The 27,576-nt window shown below is 43.1% G+C and overlaps 3 protein-coding genes and 1 non-coding gene across 5 annotated transcripts in view; 2 read left to right on the forward strand and 2 right to left on the reverse strand.

Moving 5' to 3' along the window:
• The window catches only part of slco1c1 (solute carrier organic anion transporter family, member 1C1), a 37,866-nt gene extending 32,257 nt beyond the window's left edge, over window positions 1–5,609 (forward strand). For both annotated transcript variants that reach the window (XM_061828409.1, XM_061828410.1), the window contains one exon: window positions 1,969–5,609. In XM_061828409.1, the coding sequence (XP_061684393.1) occupies window positions 1,969–2,206 (238 nt within the window). In that variant the 3' untranslated portion in view covers window positions 2,207–5,609. The remainder of the gene's footprint in view (window positions 1–1,968) is intronic.
• Window positions 4,586–18,570, reverse strand: dus4l (dihydrouridine synthase 4-like (S. cerevisiae)). The gene is made up of 13 exons (XM_061827697.1): window positions 18,244–18,570; window positions 17,919–18,040; window positions 17,662–17,779; window positions 15,938–16,060; window positions 15,633–15,859; window positions 15,275–15,537; window positions 12,262–12,353; window positions 10,864–10,964; window positions 10,367–10,514; window positions 8,643–8,778; window positions 8,038–8,140; window positions 6,169–6,269; window positions 4,586–6,089 (listed from the first exon to the last, which is right to left on the reverse strand). The coding sequence occupies exons 1-13, from the start codon at window positions 18,330–18,332 to the stop codon at window positions 6,054–6,056; spliced, it is 1,659 nt and encodes a 552-aa protein (XP_061683681.1). The 5' UTR covers window positions 18,333–18,570; the 3' UTR covers window positions 4,586–6,053.
• Window positions 18,571–18,747: 177 nt separating this feature from the next.
• trnav-aac (transfer RNA valine (anticodon AAC)) lies at window positions 18,748–18,820 on the forward strand. Its single transcript has one exon. It is a non-coding gene; the product is annotated as a tRNA-Val (tRNA).
• Window positions 18,821–19,639: 819 nt separating this feature from the next.
• Window positions 19,640–26,427, reverse strand: rflnb (refilin B). The gene is made up of 3 exons (XM_061828334.1): window positions 25,896–26,427; window positions 23,382–23,467; window positions 19,640–20,562 (listed from the first exon to the last, which is right to left on the reverse strand). Exons 1-3 carry the CDS (start codon window positions 26,094–26,096, stop codon window positions 20,223–20,225), a joined length of 627 nt encoding a protein of 208 aa, XP_061684318.1. The 5' UTR covers window positions 26,097–26,427; the 3' UTR covers window positions 19,640–20,222.
• Window positions 26,428–27,576: the final 1,149 nt, after the last annotated feature.

Here is a 27,576-nt window from a genome sequence, read left to right on the forward strand (position 1 = left end):
GCGCACCTGATTATGAGCCTCACCCAGTACATTTTTCAAGGAAAAAAAATATTTTGTACATTCATAAGCCGCACCTGTATATAGAGCTCGTGCACCTACGTCATCAAATCACGTAACTGGAAGTGGAAGTTCCGGTCAAACAAACCGTTCTTCAATGCTAAGCCGGTTGGAGACGACACGAAAATACGTCTCCCAGAGTTCTGTCCGATACCGTTAAAACATTTAGAAGGTACGTGGAAAAAATGAGACACTCGGCATAGAGGACCCGTGTTTAATGCCGAAGTCGATGTTTTTGTTTATAAGAAATTGGGACTGTTAACTCGCTTGTGCTTGTCTTGGACAACTGGATCTACACACGGATCTGGCGAGTAAGTCGTTGAGATTTACACGGAAGAGTTTTAAAAGACTAGAAATGTCTGCATACGAATACTTTATTGCTGCATCTGTTCTCAATGGAGAGACGGCTCGTGAACGCAGAAGTGTGTTCGGCTATACGTTAACCTTTGCCGAAATCCATCAATCTTTTCAGCTAGTATTCAATACAAATACCAATATTTAAATAAATGACCCCAGGTCGCATTCATTAACTATGATTGGGGAAAAAAAAGAGGACAAGCGTTTCCCAACAAATATTTGTCGTGCCAAGTTGGCTCATTTTGAAGCGTGTTACGGTCACATGTTAAACTAGGGTAAACCTCTCCGTGACAGACGTTTTTTTTTTTTTTTTAAATATGCATTGTTCTCGAATGAGTCCAATGTGTATTTAAAAAAAAAAGGAAAATAAACCGCTGGGATAGGCTTCAGGCTCCGTGCACAGAAGCGTGTTGCAGCCACACGTTAACCTACGTAAACGTGTATGTAACCTACGGTTTATTTTCTTTTTTTTTTTAAATACGCATTGGACTCATTTGAGAACAATGCATATTTAAAAAAAAAAAAAAAAAAAGTCTGTCGAGGAGAGGTTTACCGAAGATTAACGTGTGGCCGCAACACGCTTCCGTGTATGCTGGAGATGACTATCATTTTTATTTTTTTCTTTAAATGCATTGTTCTCAAATGAGCCAACTTGGCATTATAAATACTTTTTGGTAATTTGAGATTGAGAAGAATAATTCCTACCTGAAATGAAACGATCGCTACACAGGAATTTATGTGTATTTTGGTTGGGCGCCATCCGTCACGTTTAATTGCCGAAATCCATCAATATTTTCCGGTCTTTTCAGCTGGTATTCGATAGAATGACCTCTTTAAATGTCTGTCTCGTCTATTGTGACAACCAACAGCACAACAGGTGTCTGGTATTGCAAATATTCTCCTCCGGTTCAATATCCCCCCCACACACACACACAGTGTCGAGCAGCTCTGTTTGACCGTCAGCATGGCGTCGTGAAAACGGTGACGTCTCGAAAGGGAAAAACCATTTTGTACATACATAAGCCGCACCCGTGTATATGCCGCACATGCCCACATTGAAACACAAAATGCATTCACACAGTCTTCTCGAATGTTTTCCAGTTCGAGCCACCTGCATTTATGACTTCTGAATGCTTTTTTTTTTCATCTTTTTACACTGCCCCAGTTCTTCCCGCTGCCGTTTCCAGCATCTCACCATCGATTTATTTATGGCAAGTTTCCATACAGCAGCTCTTTCCTTCTTTATCGGCCAGCTTTTAACTTGAAAGCTGCATCGTATGAATTTCTTCTTGCATTTTTACATGATGACCGTCTGTGCATGGTAATTTTATTCATGCACAATGCCCAACGTCTTCCTCGGCACATATATTCCACCTGTCTCACTCTTACCTTTTCCTCTCGAGCGCCAAAAAACGCATAAATTTGCCGCATCAGTGTATAAGCCGCAGGGTTGAGTCGCGGGTTATAGTCCGGAAATTACATTCCATCGAACTGCATTTCCACGTGAGTTGCAATCTTTTTTTTTTTTTTTCCTCCCCTCTTCTTTCCTCTCAGGATAGCCTACCTGGGCCTGACTCTGGGCCTGCGGACCATCTCCTTCCTGATCTGCATCCCGGGCTTCGTCCTGCTCAGCCGGCAGCTGGAGGAGGAGGAACACGACGCCCTCCGCGGAGCGCTCGCCAATGGCGGGACCGAGCTCGAAGCGCTCAGGAAAGAGGAATTTGTCATCTCGAATTCCGAGACTTTGAAAAGAACGTCGGAAAACGGTACGGATCGTGAGACGCGGCTTTGATTTCCTCCAAACAACAAACAACAACAAAAAAAAAAAACAAGACCTCTCAGGACCGCCGACCTCCTTTTTTCATCGCACACGCAGATGAACAAACATATCTACACACAAACACACATACATTTGCAGGGAATCATTAAATCTGAATATTTAAAGTCTATATTTACTACTTCATATGGATTTGAGAGACATTTGTTATACTGTAGCTTAAATACTTGTCTTGAATGTATTGTAGTTGTTTTTCTAAAAAAAAAAAAAATGGGTATCTATCTCTTTTTATGTATAGATTATTAGTGCCACACTGACGAGAAATACAGCAGCAAAGAAATGTGAGTAAAAATAGAATAAAGTTGTCATATGAAGGGTCGGGGGGAGTCAGTACCATGTGAATAAAATCATTTTTATTTTAAGGAAAAAGTTGTAAAGTGAGAATGAAGTTGTAATTTTTATTTTTTTTTTGTTCACTCTGTAGAGATCAGACATGGATTCATAGATGATTAGTTTTTGTTAAAATGATTACCGATTAGTGAACAAATGAGGGTTTGTTTGAAAAGAGGGATTCATACTTGTTTTCCTTTTTTAAAAAACATTTTTTATTGTTCTCATGTTAGTGTAAAATGACTGTTTTTACTCTGAATTACAACTTTATCCTCGGAATATTTTGACTTTTTTTTTTTTTTTTTTTTAACTGCAGGCTTGGGCATATTACTCGTGCGACACGAGTTACAGTGCCCGATCTGTTTTTGCTTTGCGGCGAGAGTTTTTACATACTCCCTCCATTGCAGTTTGCAAGGCACGGACAAAAAAACGCATTTGGGGAAATATTGACAGACTTTAGAAGGTTTGAGAGAACTGAGCAAAACAGAACAAAAACAAACAAAAAAAGAACACAACACAAAAACAGAAGAACAACAACATTGGGCAGGATTTTCGCCGTTCACAGTGGAAAAAAAAAAATCATCACTTGTGCCCCACTAGTTCCATCCATTTACTTAGCTGCTTATCCTCACAAGGGCGAGTGCTGGAGCCTATCCCAGCTGCCATCGGGCAAGAACGCGGGGTACACCCTGAACCGGTTTCCACCCAATCGCAGGGCACGTAGAGAAAAACACACCCAGGGGCTATTTAGAGTGTCCAATTAATGTCGCGTGTTTTTGGGATGTGGGAGGAAACCGGAGTGCCCGGAGGGAAACCCACGTAGGCACGGGGAGAACATGCAAACTCCACAAAGGCGGGGCCGGGACTGTGCCACCCCCCCCGACTAGTTCATTGCTGAAAATACAAATTTCTCCAAGGCCACGCCTAGTCTGCCGTAGAATCGACATCTCCCTCGTGAGAAGACTGAAAAAGCGTTTTGTGAACTGCAAAGCTCGCGCCAGACTCTGCGAGGAAGCGACACGTACAGTCGACAAGTAGTACAGGACCTGATAGGACCAGAAAAGCAGCCCGTGGAGGCTACTTCCAGGACAGGGACCCGTTTAAAGAATTTGAGTGACAGGACGGTCCGGGAAGACAAAAGGGATAACAAAGGACTGGGTGCAAAAATGAGAGCGACAGAATCGCACCAGCCTCCCGTGCGTCATCGCGCGCGCATGTGAGTCATCGGCGACGTCAAGACTCGAGGACGAGGGACGGGGGGGGGGGGGACTCGTGGGGTTCGACGGTGTCGACTGGGGAGCGCTGAGGAAAACGGGACACCACTTAGGCCTGAGTGTAACTGCAGGGGTAGAAGAGTGCAAGGAACAGCGTTTAACGGCACCTCACCGCCAGGAAACCCTGAATGTATCGTACTGGGGAAAGAAAAAAAAAAAAAAAAGTGCCTTGCTATATGGCGGTTGTAAACTCTGCAAATCGTTATATCAGAGAATCCGGGGAGGAAGCCAGAAGAAACCTGAACCTCAGAACTGAGTCAGACTTCCCGACCGCTAGATCTGCAGGGTGCCCGGCGGACTCGTAAAACACGAATTCCTGATCGCCGTCTCACGTGACTCGATGCGCTGATGTAGCCCCACCGAAATAGTTTTGACCAAAAAGATGGCGTCCAAAACGAGGAGCGATTCCAGGCAGTGCCTTGCTCCGGAAGCAGCACACAAATTACGTTCATATCTTCATCTTTCGTCACCATGGCAATGCCTTACTGCCATCGCTCGCCTTGTGTTGCGCGGCGGTCGCCACGCAATACGTGCCAAACGCTGCCCTCGGCTCAACTGTGACACAAATATTTTATTGATATTGCCGACGTGTTTTTAGCTCTACCTCGACGACGTTAAGACTTTACGCTCGTGACTTTGTTTTGCGGAGAAACTGACACACAAACCCCAACGACGACAGACGTGACTTTTCTCAGGTGTTTTATTGTTCATTTTTTTTTTTGGGGGGGGGTGAACAGACTAATACGCATAGCCATTATACATTCAGATTATGTATAAAAAAATGCCCTCATAGGTGTAGATATTGTTTTTGTAAGACTTTCTCCCGATTGGGGTTACGCTGTAGGTTCAACTGTATCGTGCGTCTTTGAATTCAGCCGCATCAGACAAACGCGTTGAGTGCGTACACGAGAGCGGCAACAAAGTGATAAGAATGTACATAATTTTTAAGGATTATTTTTGTAAAAATGTCAAAAAAAATACAACTAATAAAACTTTTTAATACCCAATCCAAAGATGTCTTGGGGTGTATTATTTAAGATGGAGGGTTACAAAAAATATATACCGTAATTCCCGGCCTACGAGCTGGGACTTTTTTTTCCACAGCCGCCGCGCGAGTTAGCATTAGCACTGCTGCATTAGCGCCACCATGTTAGCGTTAGCACCGCCGCGCTAACGTTACCACTGCCGCGTTAACGCCTCCGCACTAGCGTTAGCACTGCCGCATTTCCACCGCCGCGTTAGCGTGGCCACGCTAGTGTTGGCACCGCTGCATTTGCACCGCCGTGTTACCGTTAGCATCACTGCACTCGCGCTAGCACCGCCACATTAGCGCCGCCACGTTAGAACTCCTACGCTAGTGTTAGCACCGTTGTGCTAGCGTTAGCACTGCCGCGCAGGTGTTAAATTCTTTCTGCGTACCGAGGCTTATCACCAGGCGCGCTCTGTAGGCCGATAATTTCGGTATATATTCCACATCTCCACGACAGGCACGTTTGCCGTACATATTTCCATATATACACACACACGTATACCCCAATTTTTGGTGCATTTCAGACCCAAACCATAAGAACAAACAACTTTTCACCCAGTAAAACTGTCACAAAAACACTCCCAAAACAACAAAGTTTACCTCTTCCATATTTTACGGGGACACACTCAAATTAAGACAAGGTCAAAATGGGGGAATTACTTAATGTTGGAATTCGCGACCGTAATAGCACACTGCTAAAAATTAGTACATACAAACGCCCCCCTCCCCCACAAAATGTCATGATTTGACAGCAAAGTGTGTGCGCGACATCTACATAACAGCAACTTTTCACTTGTGATGGAGGTCAGGTGTTAGGAAATCTAAAAATACATAAAAGAAAAATAACTTTTTCGAAGAATGACTAAACGAAAAAAAAAAAAAAAAAATTACAGCCCCCACCCCCCCCCAAATCACACTCCGTAGCGGTCCCAAAGTCACAATGAAAGAGCACTGACTCGAGCGGCAATCCTCTTAGTCGCAGTGCCAGGCAGAAACAGGAAACTCCCCCTTTAAGATCGTCAGGCGCTTGGAGACCCCCCCCCCTCTATCCCCTGAAAAAAAAAAAAAAAAAAAACAATAATAATAATCGGCTCCATTCAAAAGCTTGTTTACATTTCCTGCATCGTTTGCCGAGTCACGGAGTTGTGCGGAAAACTCGTTCCGAAGTTTAGTCTTCCTTTTTGTCGACAGGACTTTGAATATTCTGGAAGACAAAGAATATCGCATGAAAAATTATGATATAGTCGTTGAGGAATTCTTGGGGGAAAAAAAAAAAGCCTCACCTGAAGCTCTTGATGCTCTTTCAGCAGTCTGTCGTACTCCCTGGCGAGACCGTCCGTCTGTTTCTTCAAGCCGTCCGCGTCGCTCTCGGACTTCTTCAGCGCTGTGTTTCACACACAGACGGGCGGAGATCAAAACCCGACAACACAAAATGGGACCAAAAACAAAACTGCGAAGCGACGTATTGTTCGTTCCGCCGCTGCGGTGAGTGACGGCTTGTGCAAGCGGGGGTGCGCGCTCCGACCTGCTCGAGGGGAGCGGATGGCGACGAATGGCCTTCATTGTGAAGCCAAGCGGCACACAGACAAAAAGATACAGTGCAGTGTGATGGGGGGGGGGGGGGGGGGGGATGGATAACCCCCCCCTCCCCCACCCAACAAAACTTCGCCCACATAGAGTCCAAGGGGACCAGTTCTTGAGGTGACCGACCAAGCTATGGCCCTAATGAATCCATCCATCATCCATTTTCTTAGCTCCTTATCCTCACGAGGGGCGCAGGGAGTCCTGGAGCCCATCCCAGCTGTCCACGGGCAAGAGGCCGGGTACACCATGAACTGGTTGCCAGCAGATCACAGGGCACATAGAGACAAACAGTCGCACTCACAATTATACCTACGGGCAATTTAGAGTGTCCAATTAATGTTGGATGTTTTTGGGGATGTGGGAGGAAACCGGAGCGCCCACCCGGAGAAAACCCAGGCAGGCACGGGGAGAACATGCAAACTCCACACAGACGGCGCCGGGATCGAACCCGGGACCAGCTGATCCGCCGTGCCACCCCATAAAATTTCTCATCTATGAAAAAAAATACTTATGTTCTTCGAGCATACTTACATTTACCCCCATTATTAAACACCTTTAAGAAAAGTTATATTCTTCGGGGAGATGGAAAACATTGATGGCATTTCAAGTCGTTTCACTGGGAAACATTTATTTGGTACACAAGTACCGTAATTCCCGGCCTACACAGCGCACCTGGTTACAAGTCTCACCGAGTACGTTTGTCAAGGAAATACCTTTTGGTACATACATACGACGCAGCTGTGTAAAAGACGAGATATTAATATATAAAACGTAACACAGAAAGAGTTTAAGGCTAGCGCCGCGCTAAACCAAGTGCTAGCACTACGCTAACGCTAGCGCCGCACTAACACTAACTATAGTGCTAACGCTAACAGGGCCTGTTAAAGAACAAATTTTACCGGTAAATATCACTGACACAGGCCAGTAACACAGCAGCAACACGCTAGCACAGTGCTAACAGGACCAGTAAAAGTCACTTCCTCGGAAGATATATTCCACCGGTCTCATTCTTGCCTTTTCCGCTCGAGTGCCCCCTTGCGTCCATCAGAAAAAAAATGCCCGAATTAGCCGCATGGCCGCATAAACCGCAGGGTTGAAAGCGTGTGAAAGAAGTCGCGGCTTGTAGGCCGGAAATTACGGTAAAATGACATCCGAGCTTGGTCACACGACAAATTAAGGCACCCTTTTGTTCAACAATTGGCTTCATGTTAATGAGTCAGAAGAAAAAATAAAAATAAAAGTGCCTCACAAGAAAAGACACAACATGTTCCCTTGTTCGTATATACACTCAACTACCACAAAATCAATTTTCTCACAATTTTTAGGATTACGATACTCACCTGTGGTTCACGTCATCTTCTTTTATCCTATAATTTAGCTTTACCGGACTTGCATAAACCAGTGTGCGCTACTCATTTTTGCAACATTAAAAAGACAAAAAAAAAAAAAACATCTTTTAATATGGATACATTTCGCAAATAATCAATTATGCCCCACATTTGTGGGAGTGTTTTGTATATCGTGCACCACAGAAAATACCCATTCAGAAATTGTCAAATGGCACTAACCGTCTTCCGAAGTCTTCAGTTCTTCTTTCAGTTTCTCCAGCTCTTTCCTCAACAGCTCCATTCCCTCGGCCGTCGCTTTGTCTCCTGTCCCCTCCATCAGAGTCTGAAAAGATGATGCGCCGGGGCGGCGGGGGGTGGGGGCGTACGATTAAAAACAAAACAAAAAAAAAAAACTGGGTTGGATCCTATCGACAGTCAAATGTGCCTTTGATGTCAATTAATAGGGGCGACAGCGAGGCCACGGAGGTAAAAGGTTGGAGTGGAACTTGCACCAATTAGTGAGGGGGAAAAAAAAAAAAAAAAAAAGATCTACCATAATTTACAGCCTATAAGCCGCAATTTTTTTTGCACACGCTTTTAACCCTGCGGTGACACTAACCCTAACCCCTTTTAACGGCCGTAAGTGGGCACTCGACTGGAAAAGGTGTGAAAAGATGAGTGAGGCCGGTGGAATATATGTGCCGTGGAAGTGACTTTTACCGGTCTGGCCCTGTTAGCGCTGCGCTAGAGTGTTACTGCCGTGTCTCAGTGATTTTTACCAGTATGTTTTTTTTTTTTTTTGTACAGTACAGCTGGCCATCTATCGGTATATCCGTGGCGGGTACCTTCTTCAGCAGCTCGTTGTCCTCCAAATACTTCTCGGCGGCTTTGTTCGCATTTTCAGCCTGCGCCTGCAGAGCAGCAGTGGTCCCGGAAACCGAAGCCAGCTGGTTTATCAAGGTGACCACTCGCTTCATCACCCTTTTCATCAAAAATAAGATAAGAAGGAAGAAAGAAAATGTTTAAACTTTTTTTTTTTTTTTTTTGTTTTCACCGTGCGGCTGCTAGGAATGGAGAAGAATGGAGGATCTGCATCCCTTTTTGGTTGGAACAGTTTCACTGTCTCACATTGAACTTCTGTGGTTTCTTAGTATTATAATAGCAGTTTATTAACACTTCTACTATGAGTCGATCAGCGGAACAGAACGAGGTTTCTTCGCGGAGAGAGAACCGTAGACAAAACACTCATTGTAAAGTGAATGAGGAAAGTAACTCATTTCTGTCAACAATGAAACATTAAAGGTCGAGTGTCAGGAAATGCATGATTATTATTAGCATGTTATTGATGAAAAAAAAAAAGTCAGACGGAATGGACCCAGCTGTTATTTCACCACAAAACATGAATTTGACATATATGGCTTTTTGGAATTCCCGCCATGAAAATCCTCTCGAGGGAATTGTTTTGGAGAAGAAGCAGGAAGTGATGTCAAAACCCCAGCGCACTCAGGCGATCTCGTATGTTTCTACTAGTTTTACCTGCGGGAAGGTAGCTCGTTGTTCCTTCGTGTTAGCCAAAATGCCGGCTGGCTGTATTGCTGGATATTGTTCGAACACTCGGGCGGATGGATTCATACTTTTCAAAAAGACCCGGTTCGTAGTGGAAAATGGATTGCACAGGTGCAAAGGACGAGCTTTGTGCGTTCCAAATGACAGGTAGGTGTGTATACGCCTACTAAAAAAAAAAAAAAAAAAAAAGTTGGGGGGGGGGGCATAATCCGTAAATCAGGGGTGATAAATGTGTCGATGTGCGTCTGCCGATCACGGCTTTGCCTAATTGCTCGCGGGCGGCGTTTTTACCATTGCCGCGTGGGGGTGGATCGGACGGGGAGGCGGTTTGGCCACAGCGTCATCGTCATACGCGGGCGCTGTTGTTTTTATCACCGCTGTGTAGGGGTGGATCGAGGGGGGGAGGTGGTTTGGCGGCATAACGTTTGGCTGCGATCTGCATATCATCTAAATATGGCTCGAAATGATAAGGCTAATATTGCCCCGGTCACTTCACTCGGTCGTGAGACGTTCTCTTCTCCGAAAGGAGCTTCCGTGTCAGAAGGTGCGTGTTCGTCTCCCTTAGTAGGTGGCACAGCCTGTTTTCAATGGTGAATCTCCCATTGTGATGTCATGGGCAGAAGACGCAGCCAATATGGTGACCACTTGGATGTCAAATGACACTTCTGCAACTTTGCGTATGCATGACGCACACTCTGCTCATATTTATTTTTTCGTATAGACATTGAAGTGAATAATTTTATATGTATTTTTCATGACAATATCTATTTTAGAATGTTCATAAGCATGGCAGTGGAGCTTTAAACATGGCTGTTGCGTGTACTGTGGGGGGAGGACAGGACGAGAGAAAAGGCATGCAGGATGGATGGAGTCTGCATGTAGATTATGAATGTATAAAGGACAAGAGTATAACTGAGGCGGCGCACAAGCAATTAGCATATTCATGAGTTATTTGTTCCAATAAGTGAGTAAGTTTGACCCGTCGCAGTGAAGGAAGACTCACAGCCAGAGGAAGACGGCGAAGCCAGAGATGTAAAGGTTCCGCTGGGCCCGGAAAAGCTTCATGTGCATGTGGTCGTGCATGTTGGGCAGCAGCTTGGCGTCCCTGCCGAGATCTTTCACCGAGTACTTCCTCACCTCGCGGACCGCATCTACATGAGGAGATGAACAAACACACCATAGAAACTCTATCATCATCATCATCATCATCATCCGTTTGAGATTGTCGGGTGAAAGTGGCAGCTGGTTATTTGTGGGGACTGAATGGGTGGCAAATATTTAAATACCGGTATTATGATGGTAATAGCCCATCAAATACATACAATACCGAAAAGGGAACTGTCAACTACTTCATTCTCAGGCTGGTGAAATGAAAAGTATCTGCCACTCAACCCTGGCCATTCAGTCCCAGATTTAACATGGATGCGTTTATCCCCCGCCCGATTTTGGTGCCAAATATATATTTGTGGGCGGGGGAGTCGTAAACAACCGTGCACTTACCGAGGAAGAGGACAATAAGTATGATAATCATCGTGAGGAAGACTTTGTTCCAAAAGCGGGCAACCGGGCTCCAGATTCTCAAATTGAAAACGCTCTGCCATCTGAAACACATCCACAAGCGGGCAAAGTTATCACACTTGAGCACTCAAAATGGGGTACACACAAATCAATAAAGGGGCTTAGTTTGACTTTGCCCTTTGTCCTAGTGGAAACTCTTCTGTCACATAGAACACCAGACACCTTCCGCCGACTGCTCCACCCTGCTTGGACCCGTTTTGTCACTTCCTTACCACACTCACCCTCACTCTGGATCGTTGACCCCAAGTATTTGAAGTCATCCACCCTCGCCATCTCTTCTCCCTGTAGCCTCACACTTCCCCCTCAGCCCATCTCATTCACGCACATAGATTCTGTTTTACTTTGGCTAATCTTCCTTCCTCTCCTTTCCAGTGTGTACCTCACCTTTCCGATTGTTCATCCGCCTCCTCCCTGCTTTCACTGCAGATCACAATATCATCTGCGAACATCACAGTCCAAGGGGATTCCAGTCTAACCTCATCTGTCAGCCTATCCGTTACTACCGCAAACAGGAAGGGGCTCAGCGCGGATCCCTGATGCAGTCCCACCTCCACCTTAAATTCTTCTGACACACCTACGGCAAAACCTCACCGCTGTTCTGCTGCCCTCATACGTGTCCTGTACTATTCTTACAGATTTCTCCGCCACACCAGACTTGCGCATGCAGTACCACAGTTCCTGTCTCGGTACTCCGTCGTAGGCCTTCTCTAGGTCTACAAAGACACAATGTAGCTCTGTATTTTTCCACGAGCATCCTCAAGGCAAATAATGCATCTGTGGTACGCTTTCTAGGCATACTGTTGCTCGCAGAAACTTACTTCTGACCTGAGTCTAGCCTCCACTACTCTTTCTCATAACTTCATTGTGTGGCTCATCACCTTTATTCCTCTGTAGTTTCCACAGTTCTGAACGTCACCTTTGTTTGTAAAAATGGGGACTATCACACGTTTACTCCATTCTCCTGGCATCTTCTCTCTCGCTAGTATTCTATTGAATAAGTTGGTCAAAAACTCCACAGCCACCTCACCAAATTGCTTCCATACCTCCACCGGTATGTCATCAGGACCAACTGTCTTTCCATGCGTGACTACATTAATAAATTACTAAAAGTGGAACATCAAGTCTCTCTAATCGCTGTTTTTTTTTAAACACAACCCAGACCACAAAATAATCGCCCATCATATTATTTTTTTGGGGATACAGGCTGACTTGATCAAAAAGGTTGGACTCGCGGGTCAAAGCAGACTCGGTTATCGAACTGCGCGCACCCTGCTTGTGTATCGTTCGAAATGTTCGCGAGGATAAAACATTCCGCATCACCTCTTAGCTGAAATGAAGGGCAGGCAGAGGATGACGAGGAGGCCAATCTCCATGTAGAGGAAGAGGGCCACGGCGGTCCATTGCAACGTCATCTCTCAGAGGTGATGACAACTTGAAACACACACACACAAAAAGAGAGATTAGGGAACACTGGTTTTACAACCTCCGTCATCTTGCAGCAGGTTGAATAGAAGGCGTGGTCCATCGCTGACAATTGTCTACTCGTATGTCAACACTACTTGGGATCACTTTACTTCGAGACAATAGTTTTTAACAAGACATTTCACGCCGCGAGGCCATTTCAAGCAACTGTGTGACGTGAACTACTCCTCACAAAAGACACGAAAAAGTGAAAAAAAAAAAAAAAAAAATCATACATTCACGTAGTTTCCCCATGAGCACAGCAATTAAAGGTACTTCTACTCTGTTTTATTTTAGTTTTTTTTTTTAAATATCAGAACGTTTCTTACTCGCGAAGTACGCGGCTTGTTGACTTACCGGCAAAGCAGACAACCAACGACGAAAAGAAAATCTAATTTTTACCAAACAATTTTGGAGCCATTTAAAGTTGTGACCGTCTGCGTTTCGCACTTCCTGCTCATGCGCCCCACAACGTTTCCGGTAAGAACAATGTCTTCCGCTTGCTTTCAAATTGAAACTTTCCTGCACTCGTGCTTCACGCGGGAGGGCAAAATCACGCTATAGCAGCAAAAATTACTTCAACCATACTACAGTAAATGTTTTTTTGCTTTTAAGGACGATACTTTGAATTTTAAAACAGCTCAATTCGGTCTCGTAATCGCTCTTCTTTTGAAGGTGAGTGACTTCTGGTTCGCTCCAGTCAAAATCTTTATCAGTGTTTTCAACTTCCTTTGATGGATCATTATTTGAAAAAAAAAAAAAAAAAGACATCAACAGATAAGGGTCAATATATACATTTATTTACACTTAATTTTAAAGCAACACGCAGGTTTAGTCAACAGATGGAGCCATTTTTAAGTGTGTCAAACATTTCGAAACATTCAAATTTAGGCCATTTGTCTCAAGGTAACTCGTTGTTAAAAAAAACAAAAACAAAACAAAACTGTTTTTCTATCCTTAGCACCACTATCCTAGCATTTATTCATTAATGAAAACAAGTGTATCCCTAGCATTTATTCATTAATGAAAATAAGCATGAAAAGGCCAATAACTCGTGGTGGACTTTCTGGGAACCGAGACCACGTGACCATTTGGTGAAATCTCCCATTAGTGCGCCTCAAGTCTTTTTTTTTTTTTTCCCCATTTTGGATTTAGTCGTTGAAGGCGACAAACCATCACGGTGCCATAAATAATTCAGAATTAATTAAAGCTGTTCCGCACAATTCACACTAGGAATTATATGTGCCGATAATTTCTTTATTTATAATTTAGTCACATTCTTTTATGTGCACAGTCATACAAACATAGTTTGAATTTTTTTAAATTGAATAGACGGCACAGTGGATGACTAGTTAGCACAGCTGCCTCACGGTTCAGAGGTCCTCTATTCAAGTCCGGTGTGACGGTCTGAGCAGTCCCCCTTGCTGAAAAGTCTCCTTGTGATGAATGCGCATGCGTTACTAACAGGGGAACTCGGGGTACGTAGCAGACGCGGACTCGGAAATTACCCGGTCTCATAGTTCCCCTTCTTTTACACACTGTAAAGTTGTTTTTTTCCCCAATTTTCTGATGAGTTTAATTCACTTGAACAGATTTTTGTTTACGATTGTTGTTGTTCACTGTTAACTCTCTGCATCACCTTCATAAGATGACGGTTTTTTGCAAAAAAAGCAATGTCAATATTTTCCCAAATTCATCAGTGGATAAGTAAGAAAACATTTTCTGTGAAATTTTTGATGAGTTTCATTATACGGAACTCTACAAATAGAATTTGATTTTCAAATGCGAGGAAAAAAAAAAGTTTGAATTTTTTATCTGAAATGGGACGTCGCAGAGACAACAAATGAACAACACGGTTAGCATGTATTTTCCCATTGCGAGTCCTTATTTCCACAAATATATCGAACTGACTGACTTAAAATTTAATGTTTTTATGACCCAAAATGCTTAGTTTTTTGCTATGCTATGGTGATAGTGCTTCACAGCGTATTTTGGGAAAAGTTAACATGCCACGGAAATCGGGCCCTAGGGAATATGCAAGGTTTCTTGCTATGTTTGTTCTGTCTTTCCTTTGCACTTCGCCTTTTTTGTCTTACCAAGTCGAATTAAAAATCCTTCATGTCACCAGAACTGAAAAAATGCCAAGCTCACATCACCAGTTTTAATTCTACATGCCAAATTTTGAGGATAAACCCGCCATAATCCAACCTGTAAACCATGTCCTGCGCACGTTGTAGGAGTACCAAGATGGCGCCCAACTGGCTTCAACCAAATCGACATACCGCTCGATGCGGATGCGCCATCCCAGGGCTCAACAACCTTTTTGAGGCTGAGGTCTACTTCGTGAGCACCGATCGTATGAAGGGCGACGCGACCTGTTTGCGACAAAAAGACTCACTTCATTACACGTACATAAAATATTTTAGTTATAACTTATTGTAGTAAACGACATTACAGGTATTTTAAAATTTGAACTCACATAAGCAAGTCAGATTCAGAATTTAAAGCACAAATAATAGTAACAATTTGTAGCTTATGCTATTTCTAGAACGTACCTCGCGGGCTACCATTCGCCCGCGGGCACCGCGTTGGTGACCCCTGCTGTAAACCATATCCTCCTCATGTTGTGGGAGTACCAAGATGGCAGCCAACTGGCTTCAACCAATTGACATACCACTCGAAGTGTATGTGCTATCCAGTCCTTTTTTTTTTTTTTTTTTTTTTTTTTTTTTAAATATCAATGGTCTCGACATGCTCTGCAACTGGCTGGGAAACCAGCGCACATTAAAACCTGCCCAAAGGCAGGCAGCATGGGATCGAGCTCACTCACGACACAAAAAATGAGCCGAGTGCAATTAAAAATGATCGCTCATGTTCCCCAATCGTGAGCCGAGCCATACGTGCTCTGCAGGTAGTCTATTACGGCTGACGTACTACATAAAGAATTGAATACTTTTCTCTCGGGCTGAGAGCTGACCCTGTCCAGCATGTAGATGAGATGATTGTGGAAGCAAGTAAACGGGGTGCCCTGCTGGACCGAAATGTCCACCCAGTCCCACACGCACTCCAGAGGCGTTTCTTCGTGACCGGCGAACAGGGCCGGGTTCGCCAGCAACCCTCGCGCTGCCATCACACCTAGAAAACAATCAAATCCATTTTAACAAAATATGTTCACAGACGCAATTTGGATTTAATTTTTCATTTAAAAAAAAAAAAAAAAAAAACATCACCATCAACACCGGTGAGCTGGTGGACCGACTCCACGTCGCTTGGGTACTTGATGTCGCCGTTGGCGATGACCGGAATCGACACGCTGCCTTTGATCGTCTTGATGGCGTCGTAGTGGACCGGCTGGTGTCGCTCCTCCGACGTGCGACCGTGCACCGTGATCCACGATACGCCCGCGGACTCGGCCTTCTGGCACAGGTCCACCGTCTTCCTCAAGTCCTTGTGAATTCTACAGATTCATACAATTGTGATCATCTTTGCTCACTTCACAAAACCAGGACTGAACGACTCCTTTTTTTTTTTTTACCTTATTTTGATGGATGTTGTATAGTTTGGATTGTCCACTCGGTTCCTGACATGTCTGACCATGTCTTTGACCAGCTCAGGCTTGTTGATAAGGCACGCGCCATATCCTGCGGACATGGCCCATCTGAAAGCAAAATATTTTCGATCACGAAAGTACGGGGGGGAGCCTCGATAAAATCGAGAAATCGGATATAATGGACCGTCAAAACGAAACAATGTGTCCAGAAATAGTTTCCAGTTTTCACTGAAACTGCCGGTGACCAAGTTTGTTAGTTCCAGAATGGGGAGTTATTGTTTATTGGCATTGTGGGAGTGCTTGGTCCAGTAGCATTTGTTTGCAATTACAGAGATCAAATGTTTCCTGTAGTTGTTCACCAGGTTTGCACACACTGCAGGAGGGATTTTGGCCCACTCCTCCACACAGATCTTCTCTAGATCAGACAGGTTTCTGGGCTTTCGCTGAGAAACACGGAGTTTCAGCTCCCTCCAAAGATTTTCTATTGGGTTTAGGTCTGGAGACTGGCTAGGACACGCCAGAAATTTGATATGCTTCTTACGGAGCCACTCCTCGGTTTTCCTGGCTATGTGCTTCGGGTCATTGTCATCTTGAAAGACCCAGCCACGACCCATCTTCGATGCTCTGACTGAGGGGAAGAGGTTGTTCCCCAAAATCTCACAATACATGGCCGCGGTCCTCCTCTCCTCAATACAGTGCAGTCGTCCTGTCCCATGTGCAGAAAAACACCCCCAAAGCATGATGCTCGCAACCCCGTACGTCACAGTAGGGACGGTGTTCTTGGGATGGAACTCATCACTCGTCTTCCTCCAAACACTGTTAGTGGAATTATGACCAAAAAGTTCCATTTTGGTCTCATCTGACCACAAAACTTTCTCCCATGACTCCTCTGTATCATCCAAATGTTCATTGGCAAACTTAAGACGGGCCTTGACGTGTGCTGGTTGAAGCAGGGTGAACCTTCCGTGTCATGTATGATTTCAAACCATGACGTCTTAGTGTATTGGCAACAGTCACCTTGGAAACGGTGGTCTCAGCTCTTTTCAGGTGCTGTCATTTAGTCCTGGGCTGATTCGTCACCTTTCTAAGGATCATTGAGACCCCACGAGGTGATATCGTGCATGGGGCTCCACTCCAATTGAGATTGACCGTCGCATTTAGCTTCTTCCGTTTCCGAATGATTGTGCCAACAGTGGACTTTTTTTCCCCCACCAAGCTGCTTGGCAATTTCTCTTTCCAGCCATGTGGAGTTGTAGAATTTTGTCTCTGGTGTCTTTGGACAGCTCTTTGGTCTTGGCCATGTTACAAGTTTGAGTCTTACTTTATGCGGCTAACGACCTCACATGGGTGCATCTGATTCAGGATAATACATGGAGTGGAGGTGGACTTTTAAAAACGTCTTTGAGGGTCAGAATTCCAGCTGATCGACAGGTGTTCAAATATGTATTTGCAGCTGTATCACACAAATAAATCGTTAAAAAAATTCATACATTGTGATTTCTGGATTTTTCTTTTTAGACAATCTCTCTCACAGTGGACATGCACCTAAAATGAAAATTTCACACCCCTCCTAAAGCCAGATCATGTCACTAAACATACACACACAACAGAGGCAGATTATCTTATATCAGAATCAAGCTCCTTTGAAATGTGGACTAGCTGTGTCAATCCAACCGAGGAATGGAACTTAAAAGAAGCGAGACAAGCACCTCTGGGGGCATCCACAGTTCAGGTCAACTCCGTCAGAGAAAGGTGCAACTGCGCACGTTGCAGCAACCAGAGTTTGAGGATCATGGGCAGCAAACTGCACAATCAGGGGTCTGTCACCTATGGCAGACAATCACCAAAAACACAACATTAAAAAAAAAAAAAAAACAAGTACCAAGTAGCGATGTAGTCAGTCACGTGGATCAGTGGGAAGCAAAATAAAGTCATTTTATTTGACTTTAGAATGACTGTTACTCACACTCATTTGTGGTGAATTCACTGTCTCTTGCTTTGACGGATTGCACAAAGTCAGAAGCAACAATCATTGGAGTGAAGCAAATGTCACAGTTGTACTTCCTCACCAATGACCTGAAAGCCAGCCTGGAGAGAAATGAGACGACAATACTTAATCAAAACTTGGGGAAAAAAAAAAAGTTTAGAGCGGAAATAGATGAAGCAAACATGATATGTTGGTTAAATGGAAACTCCCGCATCAAAAATCGAGGTGTAGACTAAACAAAACAAAAACGCTTCAACGGAAATAAAAGCAGGGACAAAAATCCACAACAAAAGATGGAACTTACTTTGAATATCGCACCATCGGCGCACAAATCTTGACCACGTTTCCGTCTTCAAACATGTCAACGATGCTGTTGGAGTTCATAGTCTTCATCGTTAGCACTTAGCTTAAGCAGCTAACGCTCCTCGGTGCCCACGTCGATTGTTGGCGAAACGCCCCGTCAAGTTGCATTTAACTGGTTCACATAAAAAAATAAAGAAAAATACCGCGTTTCTAACGTGTGTTTGTCAGAGTAAAGCTAAAGATAGGAGCAAAGTTTCGGATTTCGTGCTCGACACATGGAAGTCAAGGCTTGCGTCCAAGACGCCGCAAAACATGGGCGTGGCCTTTAAAAAATGACGCCAGCAAACACTAAATCGTCCCGTATGTTAAAAAACAATGTAAAATCAATTAACGTTTGCCTACAAGTTAGAAATACTTAAAATGCAACAAAACATGAAAATATACATTGCACACCGCACATGAGTTGAGGTAAATTTGATCAGGAGGAGGAAGGCATGCATCAGAGGTTTCCATAGTGTAGTGGTTATCACGTTCGCCTAACACGCGAAAGGTCCCCGGTTCGAGACCGGGTGGAAACATGATTTTTTTTTTTTTTTTTACTCGGACAAAATTTTAGGAAAATAGAATCATGGGTGAAAGAGAAAATTTTAGGAAAATGGAATCATCATCAATCAAGTCCAATCAATCTCCCTGTGATACGGAAGTTGTTTTTTTTCCCCCTCTAAAGTGAAGTCGTTGCACTCTTGAGTCACGATGAGGCGCTCAAGTACCACTGAACAAGAAGGTCATTCAAAACTGCAACTTAAAGAGTTCTGTGGCCCGGGCTCTATGTGGGGTTTTTTTTCCGGGTACTCCATTTAGCACACGACCTTCCTGAGAATAAACTAAGGAGAATGGATGCATGGAAGATCATGTGAAATTAATAACACAATGATTTCAAAACAACTTTCTCAATGAATTGAGACTATCTCGATTATACATGTGCATCTACCGTTGATACCTGGAACAAAGTCATGGGAATTATGATTTCCAAACACCAATGACATAACATTCTCAAAAATATCATTCATCCCATCAAATGAAGCAGTAATTGATCTTGAATTACTTTATTTAAAATGGCAAAAAAGTCAACGGCACAATATAAGCATGAAACATCAGCGAGGCACAGACGCTGCAAATAATGTAAGTCACTTGAAAAATTCATCAAATGTTAAAACCTATTAAAACTTGAAAAAAAAAAAAACAATAAATACAAATTCCACTGAAATGCCATCAAAAGTGAAGCGCAGCTTGTTATTTTCCACTAATGGGCCAGTGAGTGATTTCAACAATACTGTCACTCCGGATTCATATTCCATCCGCAATGTGCATAAATCATTCCTACTAAAAGCTTACACAATACACCGTTAGCATCACACTTTTGGTATCAATAGCTAGAACAAAGGCTGTGAAGAGCTCATTTTGTGCTAAATTTAGTGCAGGAATGAAAATAAAAAAATAAACCAACCTCATAGCTAAGTATCCCTTGTACAGTGAGTGATTTCTAAGAATGCAGCAAAAATCGGTGAATTTTATCTTCCTTTCCATAATCGGCGCAGTTATTATCAGTCTCTGCTCTCCTTAATAAACCAGGCAGCGCTCAATTTGGTGGGACGCCTCAACGTGGGCAAGTCATTAGCTTTCCCTGTTCATGATGTGCAAAAAAAAAAAAAAAAAGACTGAAGACCGAGATAGTACAGTACTCCTGGAAATTAATACAAAAGGTCATTTCTAATGGATGACTCATCCACTGGCAGGATTATTAAATTTACTTCGGACTGCGTCTTTAGATTTCTGCTGGAAGGAACAAGACATCGCATGTTCTCCTGGTTCACGGCCATAAAAAAAAAAAAAAAAAAAAAAAAAAACGCAAATTTGGCTACTTCAACGTAAAAGGGGAAAACAGCAGGGTCACCGGCAGCCAGCCAAGGGGTGCGCCTGTTACAGGACGGGATCCATCGATCCTTTCTTACTGAGGTAGCTTCCCGCCGCCTCCATCTCCACGCTGGAGAGGAAACGCCTGGCTCGTCGGCGGCGGTCGTAGCTGAGCTCCGTGGCGTACACGGCGCTGGTTTTCTTGGGGTAGACGATGACGGTGCTCGTGAAGCTCTGCGGCCGGCGGCGAGGCTGGAAATCCAGCTGAGTCTTATAACGGCGCCAGGTGCTGTGGGCCACGGCCGTGACGGTCTGCGAGCAGCGCTCCAGGTCCTGGCACCACGGCTGCAGGGACACGATCTGGACGAAGTGGCGGTCCGAGTCGTACTGCACCGACGAGGTGTATCTGTGGATTGAACGGAGGGATTGGCCCGCGTGCCTTTAGCTCATTTTCGGAGCAGATATGCAAAAAACTTTATGTAGGAATGATCTGAATTTACTGTGTTACAAATACATTTTTGGATGCGCTCTATCAGAGTGGTTTTAATGGCTGATATATACTTTTACTTGGTTTGACTTTAATATTCTACGGAGCCCCTAAACAGACATTGAAAAAAAAAACCAAAAAAAAAAAAAAAAAGGTTTCTCATTGTAATGAGTAACTTTCTCATTGTAATGAGTAAGTAACTCATGAGTAAGACCCATGGGTCATAGCTTATTTACCTGCTCACGGTATCTTCCTGCATTCAGGTATAGTTGTAGCGTATGTACCTGCTAGCGGTAGCTTCCTGAATAAGGAATAATATTCTTTTTTTTTTTTTTTACATGCACACATGCAATGGACTAGTTTCTCATCACAATGAGAATCTTAATCATGGGTAAGTTACTCATTGTAACTCATGAGTAAGTTACTCATTACAATGAGTGTGTCGAAAAATGGCTACCTATGGCTCGCAACTTATTTACCAGCTAGCGGTAGCTTCCTGCGTTTAGGGAGTCGTATCTTATTTACCTGCTAGCGGTAGCTTCCTGAATAAGGAATAAGATTATTTCATACATGCACACATGCAATGGGCTGGTTACTCATTACAATGCGAAAGTTTCTCATTACAATGACTAAGTTACTCATGACAATAAGTTCAGTAACTTACTGATGAGTAAGTTACTCATTGTAACTAATGAGTAAGTTACTCATTACAATGAGAGTGTCAAAAAATGGCTACCTATGGCTCAAAGCTTATTTACCGGCTAGCGGTAGCTACCTGAATAAGGTTTTTTTTTGTTGTTTTTTTTTTTTTTTTTATACATACATACATGCAATGGGCTGGTGACTCATTACAATGAGAAACTTATTACAATGGGAAAGTTTCTCATTACAATGAGAAACCAGTTTTTTTTTTTTTTTTCCAATCTCCCTTTAGGGGCTCCGTCGTATTCTTAGTAGAAAAAAAAAAAAAAACAACCCGACTTTTTCCAGGTATATTGAACTAGAATCCTTCTCAACCCACTTTGATTTGTAGGCATTTATCATAGATTGTGCGATTTTGGCTTGTCGCAGACTATTCCACCATGCAAATGTCACTGACATTTGACTCCGTCCATCCATTTTCTGAGCCGCTTATCCTCAAAAGCGTGGCGGGAGTGCCGGAGCCAATCCCAGCTGTCTTATGGGCGGGAGGCAGTCTAAATCCTGAACTGGTTGCCAGCCAATCAGGGCACATGGAAACAAATGCCCCAGGAAAAAAAAAAAAAAAAAAAAAAAAAAGCTCTCTAATGTACTGAGCTCCATTGTTCCAGTTTTTCTACATTCTTCCTTCCCGGTGAGCAAATTGGGGCGTTTCACTAGTGCAAATAAATTCAATTACTGTAATTTAAGAGCTTGTCTTCTGGCCGAATTAGCCTTTTTCCCCGCCGCATTATTCCATAGAGATTTAATATACGGTTTGAGTTAAAGTGATATTGTTGGGCGGTGGAGCAAATTGGTGAGTGTTAGCCTCACAGATCTCTTACTTGAGAACAACTTTCATTACTTTACCCAGTTCAATGTAAATGTGAAACAATGTAAAAAAAATAAAAATAAATAAAAAAATTCTGAACTTGAAGACGAAAATATATGAAGGTGTTAAAAGTCATCTTTTTGACACTAAAAAATATCCCCTAATTTTAATTAAAAAAAAACCCAAATCTTCACTGAACCTAATTTGCATGCTTTTGGCTATGGTAAGACTACTTGGATCTCTTCAGCCAGATGGAGATTATGAAACATTCATCCATTTGCTAAGCCGCTTATCCTCACGAGGGTCGCGGGGAGCGCTGGAGCCTATCCCAGCTATCAACGGGCAGGAGGGAGGGTACACCCTGAACCCCGTTGCCAGCCAATCACGGGGCACATAGAGAAACACCGTTCACAATCACACCTAGCGTCAATTTAGAGCGTCCAATTAACGTAATTTCCGGCCTATAAACCGCGACCTTTTTCACATGTTTTCAACCCTGCAGTTTATGCGGCTAATATGTGCATTTTTTTCAAAATTTTCTCAAGCGGAAAAGGCAAGAGTGAGACCGGTGGAATACATGTGCCGAGGAAGTGACTTTTACCGGTCCGGCCCTGTTAGCGCTGCGCTCGCTAGCATGTTACTGCCGTGTCTCAGTGATTTTTACCGGTATGTTTTTTTTTTAAACCGGTCCCGTTAACACGGCGCTAGGATTAGTGTTAGCGTGCTGCTAGCATTAGCATTAAACTCTGTGCACAGTCTATCTTTGTAAATATAATGCGTTTCAACGTGGGCACTTGTGGCTTTTACACCGCTGCGGCGCATTTATGTACCAAATGGTATTTCCTTTACAAGCATACTGGGTGAGGCTTATAACCAGGTGCGCTCTGTAGGCCGGTAAATACGGTAATGTTGCATGTTTTTGGGATGTGGGAGGAAACCGGATTGCCCACCTGGAGAAAACCCACGCAGGCACGGGGGAGAACAAGTAAAACTCCGCACAGCCGGGTCCGAACCCGGGACCTCAGAACTGTGCGGCCAACGCTTTCCAGCTGATCCGCCGTGCCGCCGATCATGAACCAAGATTCAAATATTTAGAACAAGCGCTTAGCAACAAGGTAAACTAACTTTAGCATTGGCGTTTACTTTTGCAATTTCTAAACGACTGTACAATGCTGCGATGTTAATGACCGTATAGAATTAAGACAGAGCACTTGTCAACAGAACCCACCTTACTTCTTTCGGGGGTAAAGGCTCAATTGCGATACCCTCCCCATAGGACAAAGGCTGCAAGGACCCAGAGGGCAAAGCCGAAACCTGCAAAATCAATAAATACATTTTGGGATGAAACCTGTCTCCGGTCTAACTTAACCCGTCAGTCGCAACGCTTTTCTTTCAAAATGCATCGCCGATGTCAAAAGGGGGTTCTCGTTTTACGACGGTCCCGACGTACGGTGCTTCGAGGTTGCGAACGCTGAAATACATTACTGTAGTTCTGCGTAGCAAGATAAAAGTATGACGTCACGCAGCACAAGAAGGCGCGCTCGGTTACAACTTCCCATTTGTGTGGTTCATTTTTTTTTTTTTTTTTTTTAAACAGCTTAGATGTGTGATCATACAAATGTCAACTATGACTTTACCCCTGCACTAGCGTAGATTAGTGGTAGGTTCCGACTTCTGTACACATTTGAGTCACCCCACCGCAGTCGGGACAGAATTATCATAAACAAAAGGGCCCCCTTGTATCATCTACTAATGCAAACAAAGTAATTTCTCCGTAAAACAATCAGCAACTGCGATTTTGCACATCCTTACTTATAGGATCCATATTGCCTAAGCCAGTGGCTCTCATACTTATTAGTACTCCAAGTAAAACAAATAAAATATAATAAAAATGCTGACCTCTCCAATACCAGCATCATGACCAACATTAAAACATAAGCATAGTAGGCCCATGTGTTTATCAAAATTAAGATTGTTTATTCCTAAACTGCCATTATTGTTAAATACATAATATATATAATTAAATACAGTTATTTATTATAATCAACTGTAACATCATGTAGTTTGCTTATTACTGGTTTGAATGATATGGAATTGGTAAAAAAAAAAAAAAAAAGCTAAAATTACACAAAGTGTAAAAAAATGCTTAAAATAAGCAGGTCTTAAATTAATGCAAATATATTAAAATTTAAAATACAACTTAATGGTACTCAGTCGCATACAACCTGAGAAAAGCTACATACCTCATGTTTTAAATAACTGGCCTAAGTAATTTTTAACTTCCTGGCAGAATATGAATAAATATATAAATAAAATTAACCTATGTAGATTCTCAGACGGCCAGATTCTCGCAATCGTAAGGTCGAACCTCGCCGACTGGGGTTGTTTGTTGAATTTGTCTTTTTGCTTTTCAAATAAGTTTTAAAAAAAAAAAAAAAATGGCTTTGCAATTATGCTTTTAGGCTAATGACTTGCGTTTGTGTAAGTGAATGCCTCAACTCAAATGGAGATCCGTTTCCCTCTGCATCCAAAATCACAATTTGCATACACCTCTGTGATATTTTTTTGCCCAGGCGAAAAATTATTTGTAGCAAAACACATACATTCGCGTGCTCTTGCTAAATGCTCCATGCTAACGGCGGCCGAGCTCACATTTCGTCAACGGCTAACTGTCGGCCTGCCCGAAAACGAACGCCGGCTTTTGTGCAAAACCCTGACTGATGGGAAAGGCGAAGTTGGTATCAACGAGGAGACCAATTTAGTTTTTATGCCAGGAAAAACATTAATTTATAACCCATTCATGGGCAGGGTTGCCTTATTGAGATAAAAGTCTCCTAACAGGCCACAATCAAGGAAATAACACTTCTTTTTCTCCTTTTAAGTTCTATGATAACTTTACTAAATTTATAATCTCGACGCTGCCCTCAAGAGGGTACTTGGGTTTTCTTGGTAGATCGTCCCAAAAACCAGAATCAAATCACTTTAAATATTTTGATATATGAAGGATATAATGCGTGAAAATCATGGTGTCCCAAACGTTGCCCACGAATGGGTTGAGTTTCGGAATATTTGTTACATGTACATTTCTGGAGAATTTTGTCCTGTAGAAGTCATTTAATGCTAAGGACAAATTTTCTAAAATGAGTTTGAAATGTTTACATGTTTTAGGAGGGCTATTTGTAGTATTGTATATACACACACAGTTTATTAATAAAAAGGTATTTCCACGCAATTTTCAGGGCTTTGTCAATGACTACATTTTCTGCTATTTGCGGAAAGATCTGTCCCTACCACCCGTGAGTAGCGGGGGATTACTGTACCGTATTCATCCGTCCATCCATTTTCTTTGCCGCTTATCCCCACGAGGGTCAGAGAATCAAATAACAATCACAAAGACGAAAAAGGGACACTAAAAACAATGACGGGTCGGAAAGTTGGAGTTAAAGAATTAGAAATAGCGTATTCGGGGTCTGAAATACTGCATCAAGACAAGGGAGAGAGATCTGCTATTTGGGAATTCTCGCAATTCAAGTCAGGTTTGAGTCCCTAATCCCACAAATAGCGATGATTGATTGCATTTTAGCATCGACACGTGGAGGAAACCCGGTGCCAAACATTGAGGTCGACCACAACGATGCACCTCTGCTCAAATTAGGCTCAGACTCTTTTTTTTAAACGAATATTTACATTGGAATGTTCTCACACGCATTGTACACCATTATGCGGTAATTCGGTGACCCACCCGCGAGCCTTCCTCCCTCCCTTCGTCCTCCGGCACCGGACTGACGCCGCGCGCTTTGTCCTGGGGCAGGAGCCAGACGCCGGGGCTCGGACTCGGCGGCAAGCCGGAGTCCGGGCTGTCGAGTCCTCTGTCCGCCCGGCAGCAGCTCATACCCAGCGGGTCCTCTTCGCAAACATTCGCAAAATGCAACCGTCCGACCATTTCCCTTTTCACGTGCCCGCAAGAAAATAAATAAATAAATTGCGGAGGATTTCCAATACGATGTCAAGTTCTTCCTTTTTTTTTTTTTGTGTTGACGTCCTCCGAAGTTTCGTCTGACTTGTACTCGAAGAACACCTGGCTGCTAATTTGTAGCTAACCCAGGCGTTGTGGGGCATTAAAAAAGTTTAACTCCAGGTTGAAATCCCCCCCTCCTGTGAACCTTCTAATACGTCAAACTTCACTTTTACATGTGTAAAAAAAAAAAAAAATAAAGATCTTGGCCTTAACAGGCCCGCAGCCCAGCTTCAAACTTTTCCCTCTAAAGTCCCTTCAGGCATTAAAAGGGAAAGACACGCCCCTTCAAGGCTTTTCCTTGAGGCTGATTGGCTGGAGGACAAAAATGAAAGTCAATGGGAGGGTTTATTATGCACCCCCCCCCAAAAAAAAAAAAGCACCAAGAGATTATAGACGCAAAACATGTTTTTATGAAAACGTCCTAACCAAAGTGGGTAAATATGAAGCCAATACACGTGTTGAAAAATTTTAATTATGTATAATAATTTTTTTTTTACAACTCAATCATGTTACTGTCATGTAAATGGCTCACGCACACAATGGAAAACTGCTGTGCACGTTTAACTGCTTGGGTCTGTAATTGGGGAGGGGGGGGCATTAGGGTGAACAGTTTTTTTCTCTATCCCAGGCCCCATGCAGATACCATTTTTCCCATTGCTATTATGCATATTTGATGCACTTCTATTATCTATATAGCCCAGATTGTTGAATTGCAAAAGAAAGTAACTTTTTCTATTTACTATTTATTTACTTTTAGTTATTTTATTATTATGTTGATTCATTTTATTATTTTATTTTTATAAATTTTATTTACTTTAATTCATTTATTTATTCAATTAAATTATTATTATTTTATTTATTTACTATTTATTCAGAGAAATTTAGCTGGCCTCATAACCTCCTTCGAACTCGCACAAAGTTGTCAAATTTCAGTCGGATCGGTCGCGTTTCTACAGAGGCCGCGCTGTAAATTTCGCACCTCCAACACTGATAAAATCATTTCCATCCATCTGTTTTCTGAGCCGCTTATCCTCATGAGGGTCAGAGGAGTGCCGGAGCCTATCCCAGCTGTCAACGGGGCAGGAGGCGGACTCCACGAAGGAAGGGGCGGGATTTGAACCTCCGGTCCTCAGAACTGTGAGGCCAACGCTCTAAGGCAAGGGGTGTCAAACTCATTTTTGTCGTGGGCCACGTTGTAGTTATGATTTCCCTCAGAGGGCCGTGATGGTGAAACCGTAGAAAAACCTGAATCGCCTTATTATATTTACACATGAAATTTATGAACTAGTTTTGGAATCAGTACTCGAGCATAATGGGTTTTTTCAACCTTTGTTCATGTTTGGTAACACGAAAATGCAGATAATATGTCAACATATATCATTTATGATATATGACAATTTTGAAA

Source organism: Syngnathoides biaculeatus, chromosome 8 (assembly GCF_019802595.1).
Source record: "Syngnathoides biaculeatus isolate LvHL_M chromosome 8, ASM1980259v1, whole genome shotgun sequence".
NCBI lineage: Eukaryota > Metazoa > Chordata > Actinopteri > Syngnathiformes > Syngnathidae > Syngnathoides > Syngnathoides biaculeatus.

What these genes read in the sequence shown, in the direction of transcription:
- rflnb (XM_061828334.1), bottom strand. Translation starts at nt 26,096, where the DNA reads ATGGTCGGACGGTTGCATTTTGCGAATGTTTGCGAAGAGGACCCGCTG. An exon ending in GGAGGGAGGAAGGCTCGCGG is followed by an intron (nt 23,468 to 25,895) that starts GTGGGTCACCGA and finishes TTGATTTTGCAG; the next exon opens with GTTTCGGCTTTGCCCTCTGG. An exon ending in TTACCCCCGAAAGAAGTAAG is followed by an intron (nt 20,563 to 23,381) that starts GTGGGTTCTGTT and finishes TTCAATCCACAG; the next exon opens with ATACACCTCGTCGGTGCAGT.
- dus4l (XM_061827697.1), bottom strand. Translation starts at nt 18,332, where the DNA reads ATGAAGACTATGAACTCCAACAGCATCGTTGACATGTTTGAAGACGGA. An exon ending in CGGCTCACGATTGGGGAACA is followed by an intron (nt 12,354 to 15,274) that starts TGAGCGATCATT and finishes CACCTCTGAGAG; the next exon opens with ATGACGTTGCAATGGACCGC. An exon ending in CCCTTCATTTCAGCTAAGAG is followed by an intron (nt 10,965 to 12,261) that starts GTGATGCGGAAT and finishes GATGTGTTTCAG; the next exon opens with ATGGCAGAGCGTTTTCAATT.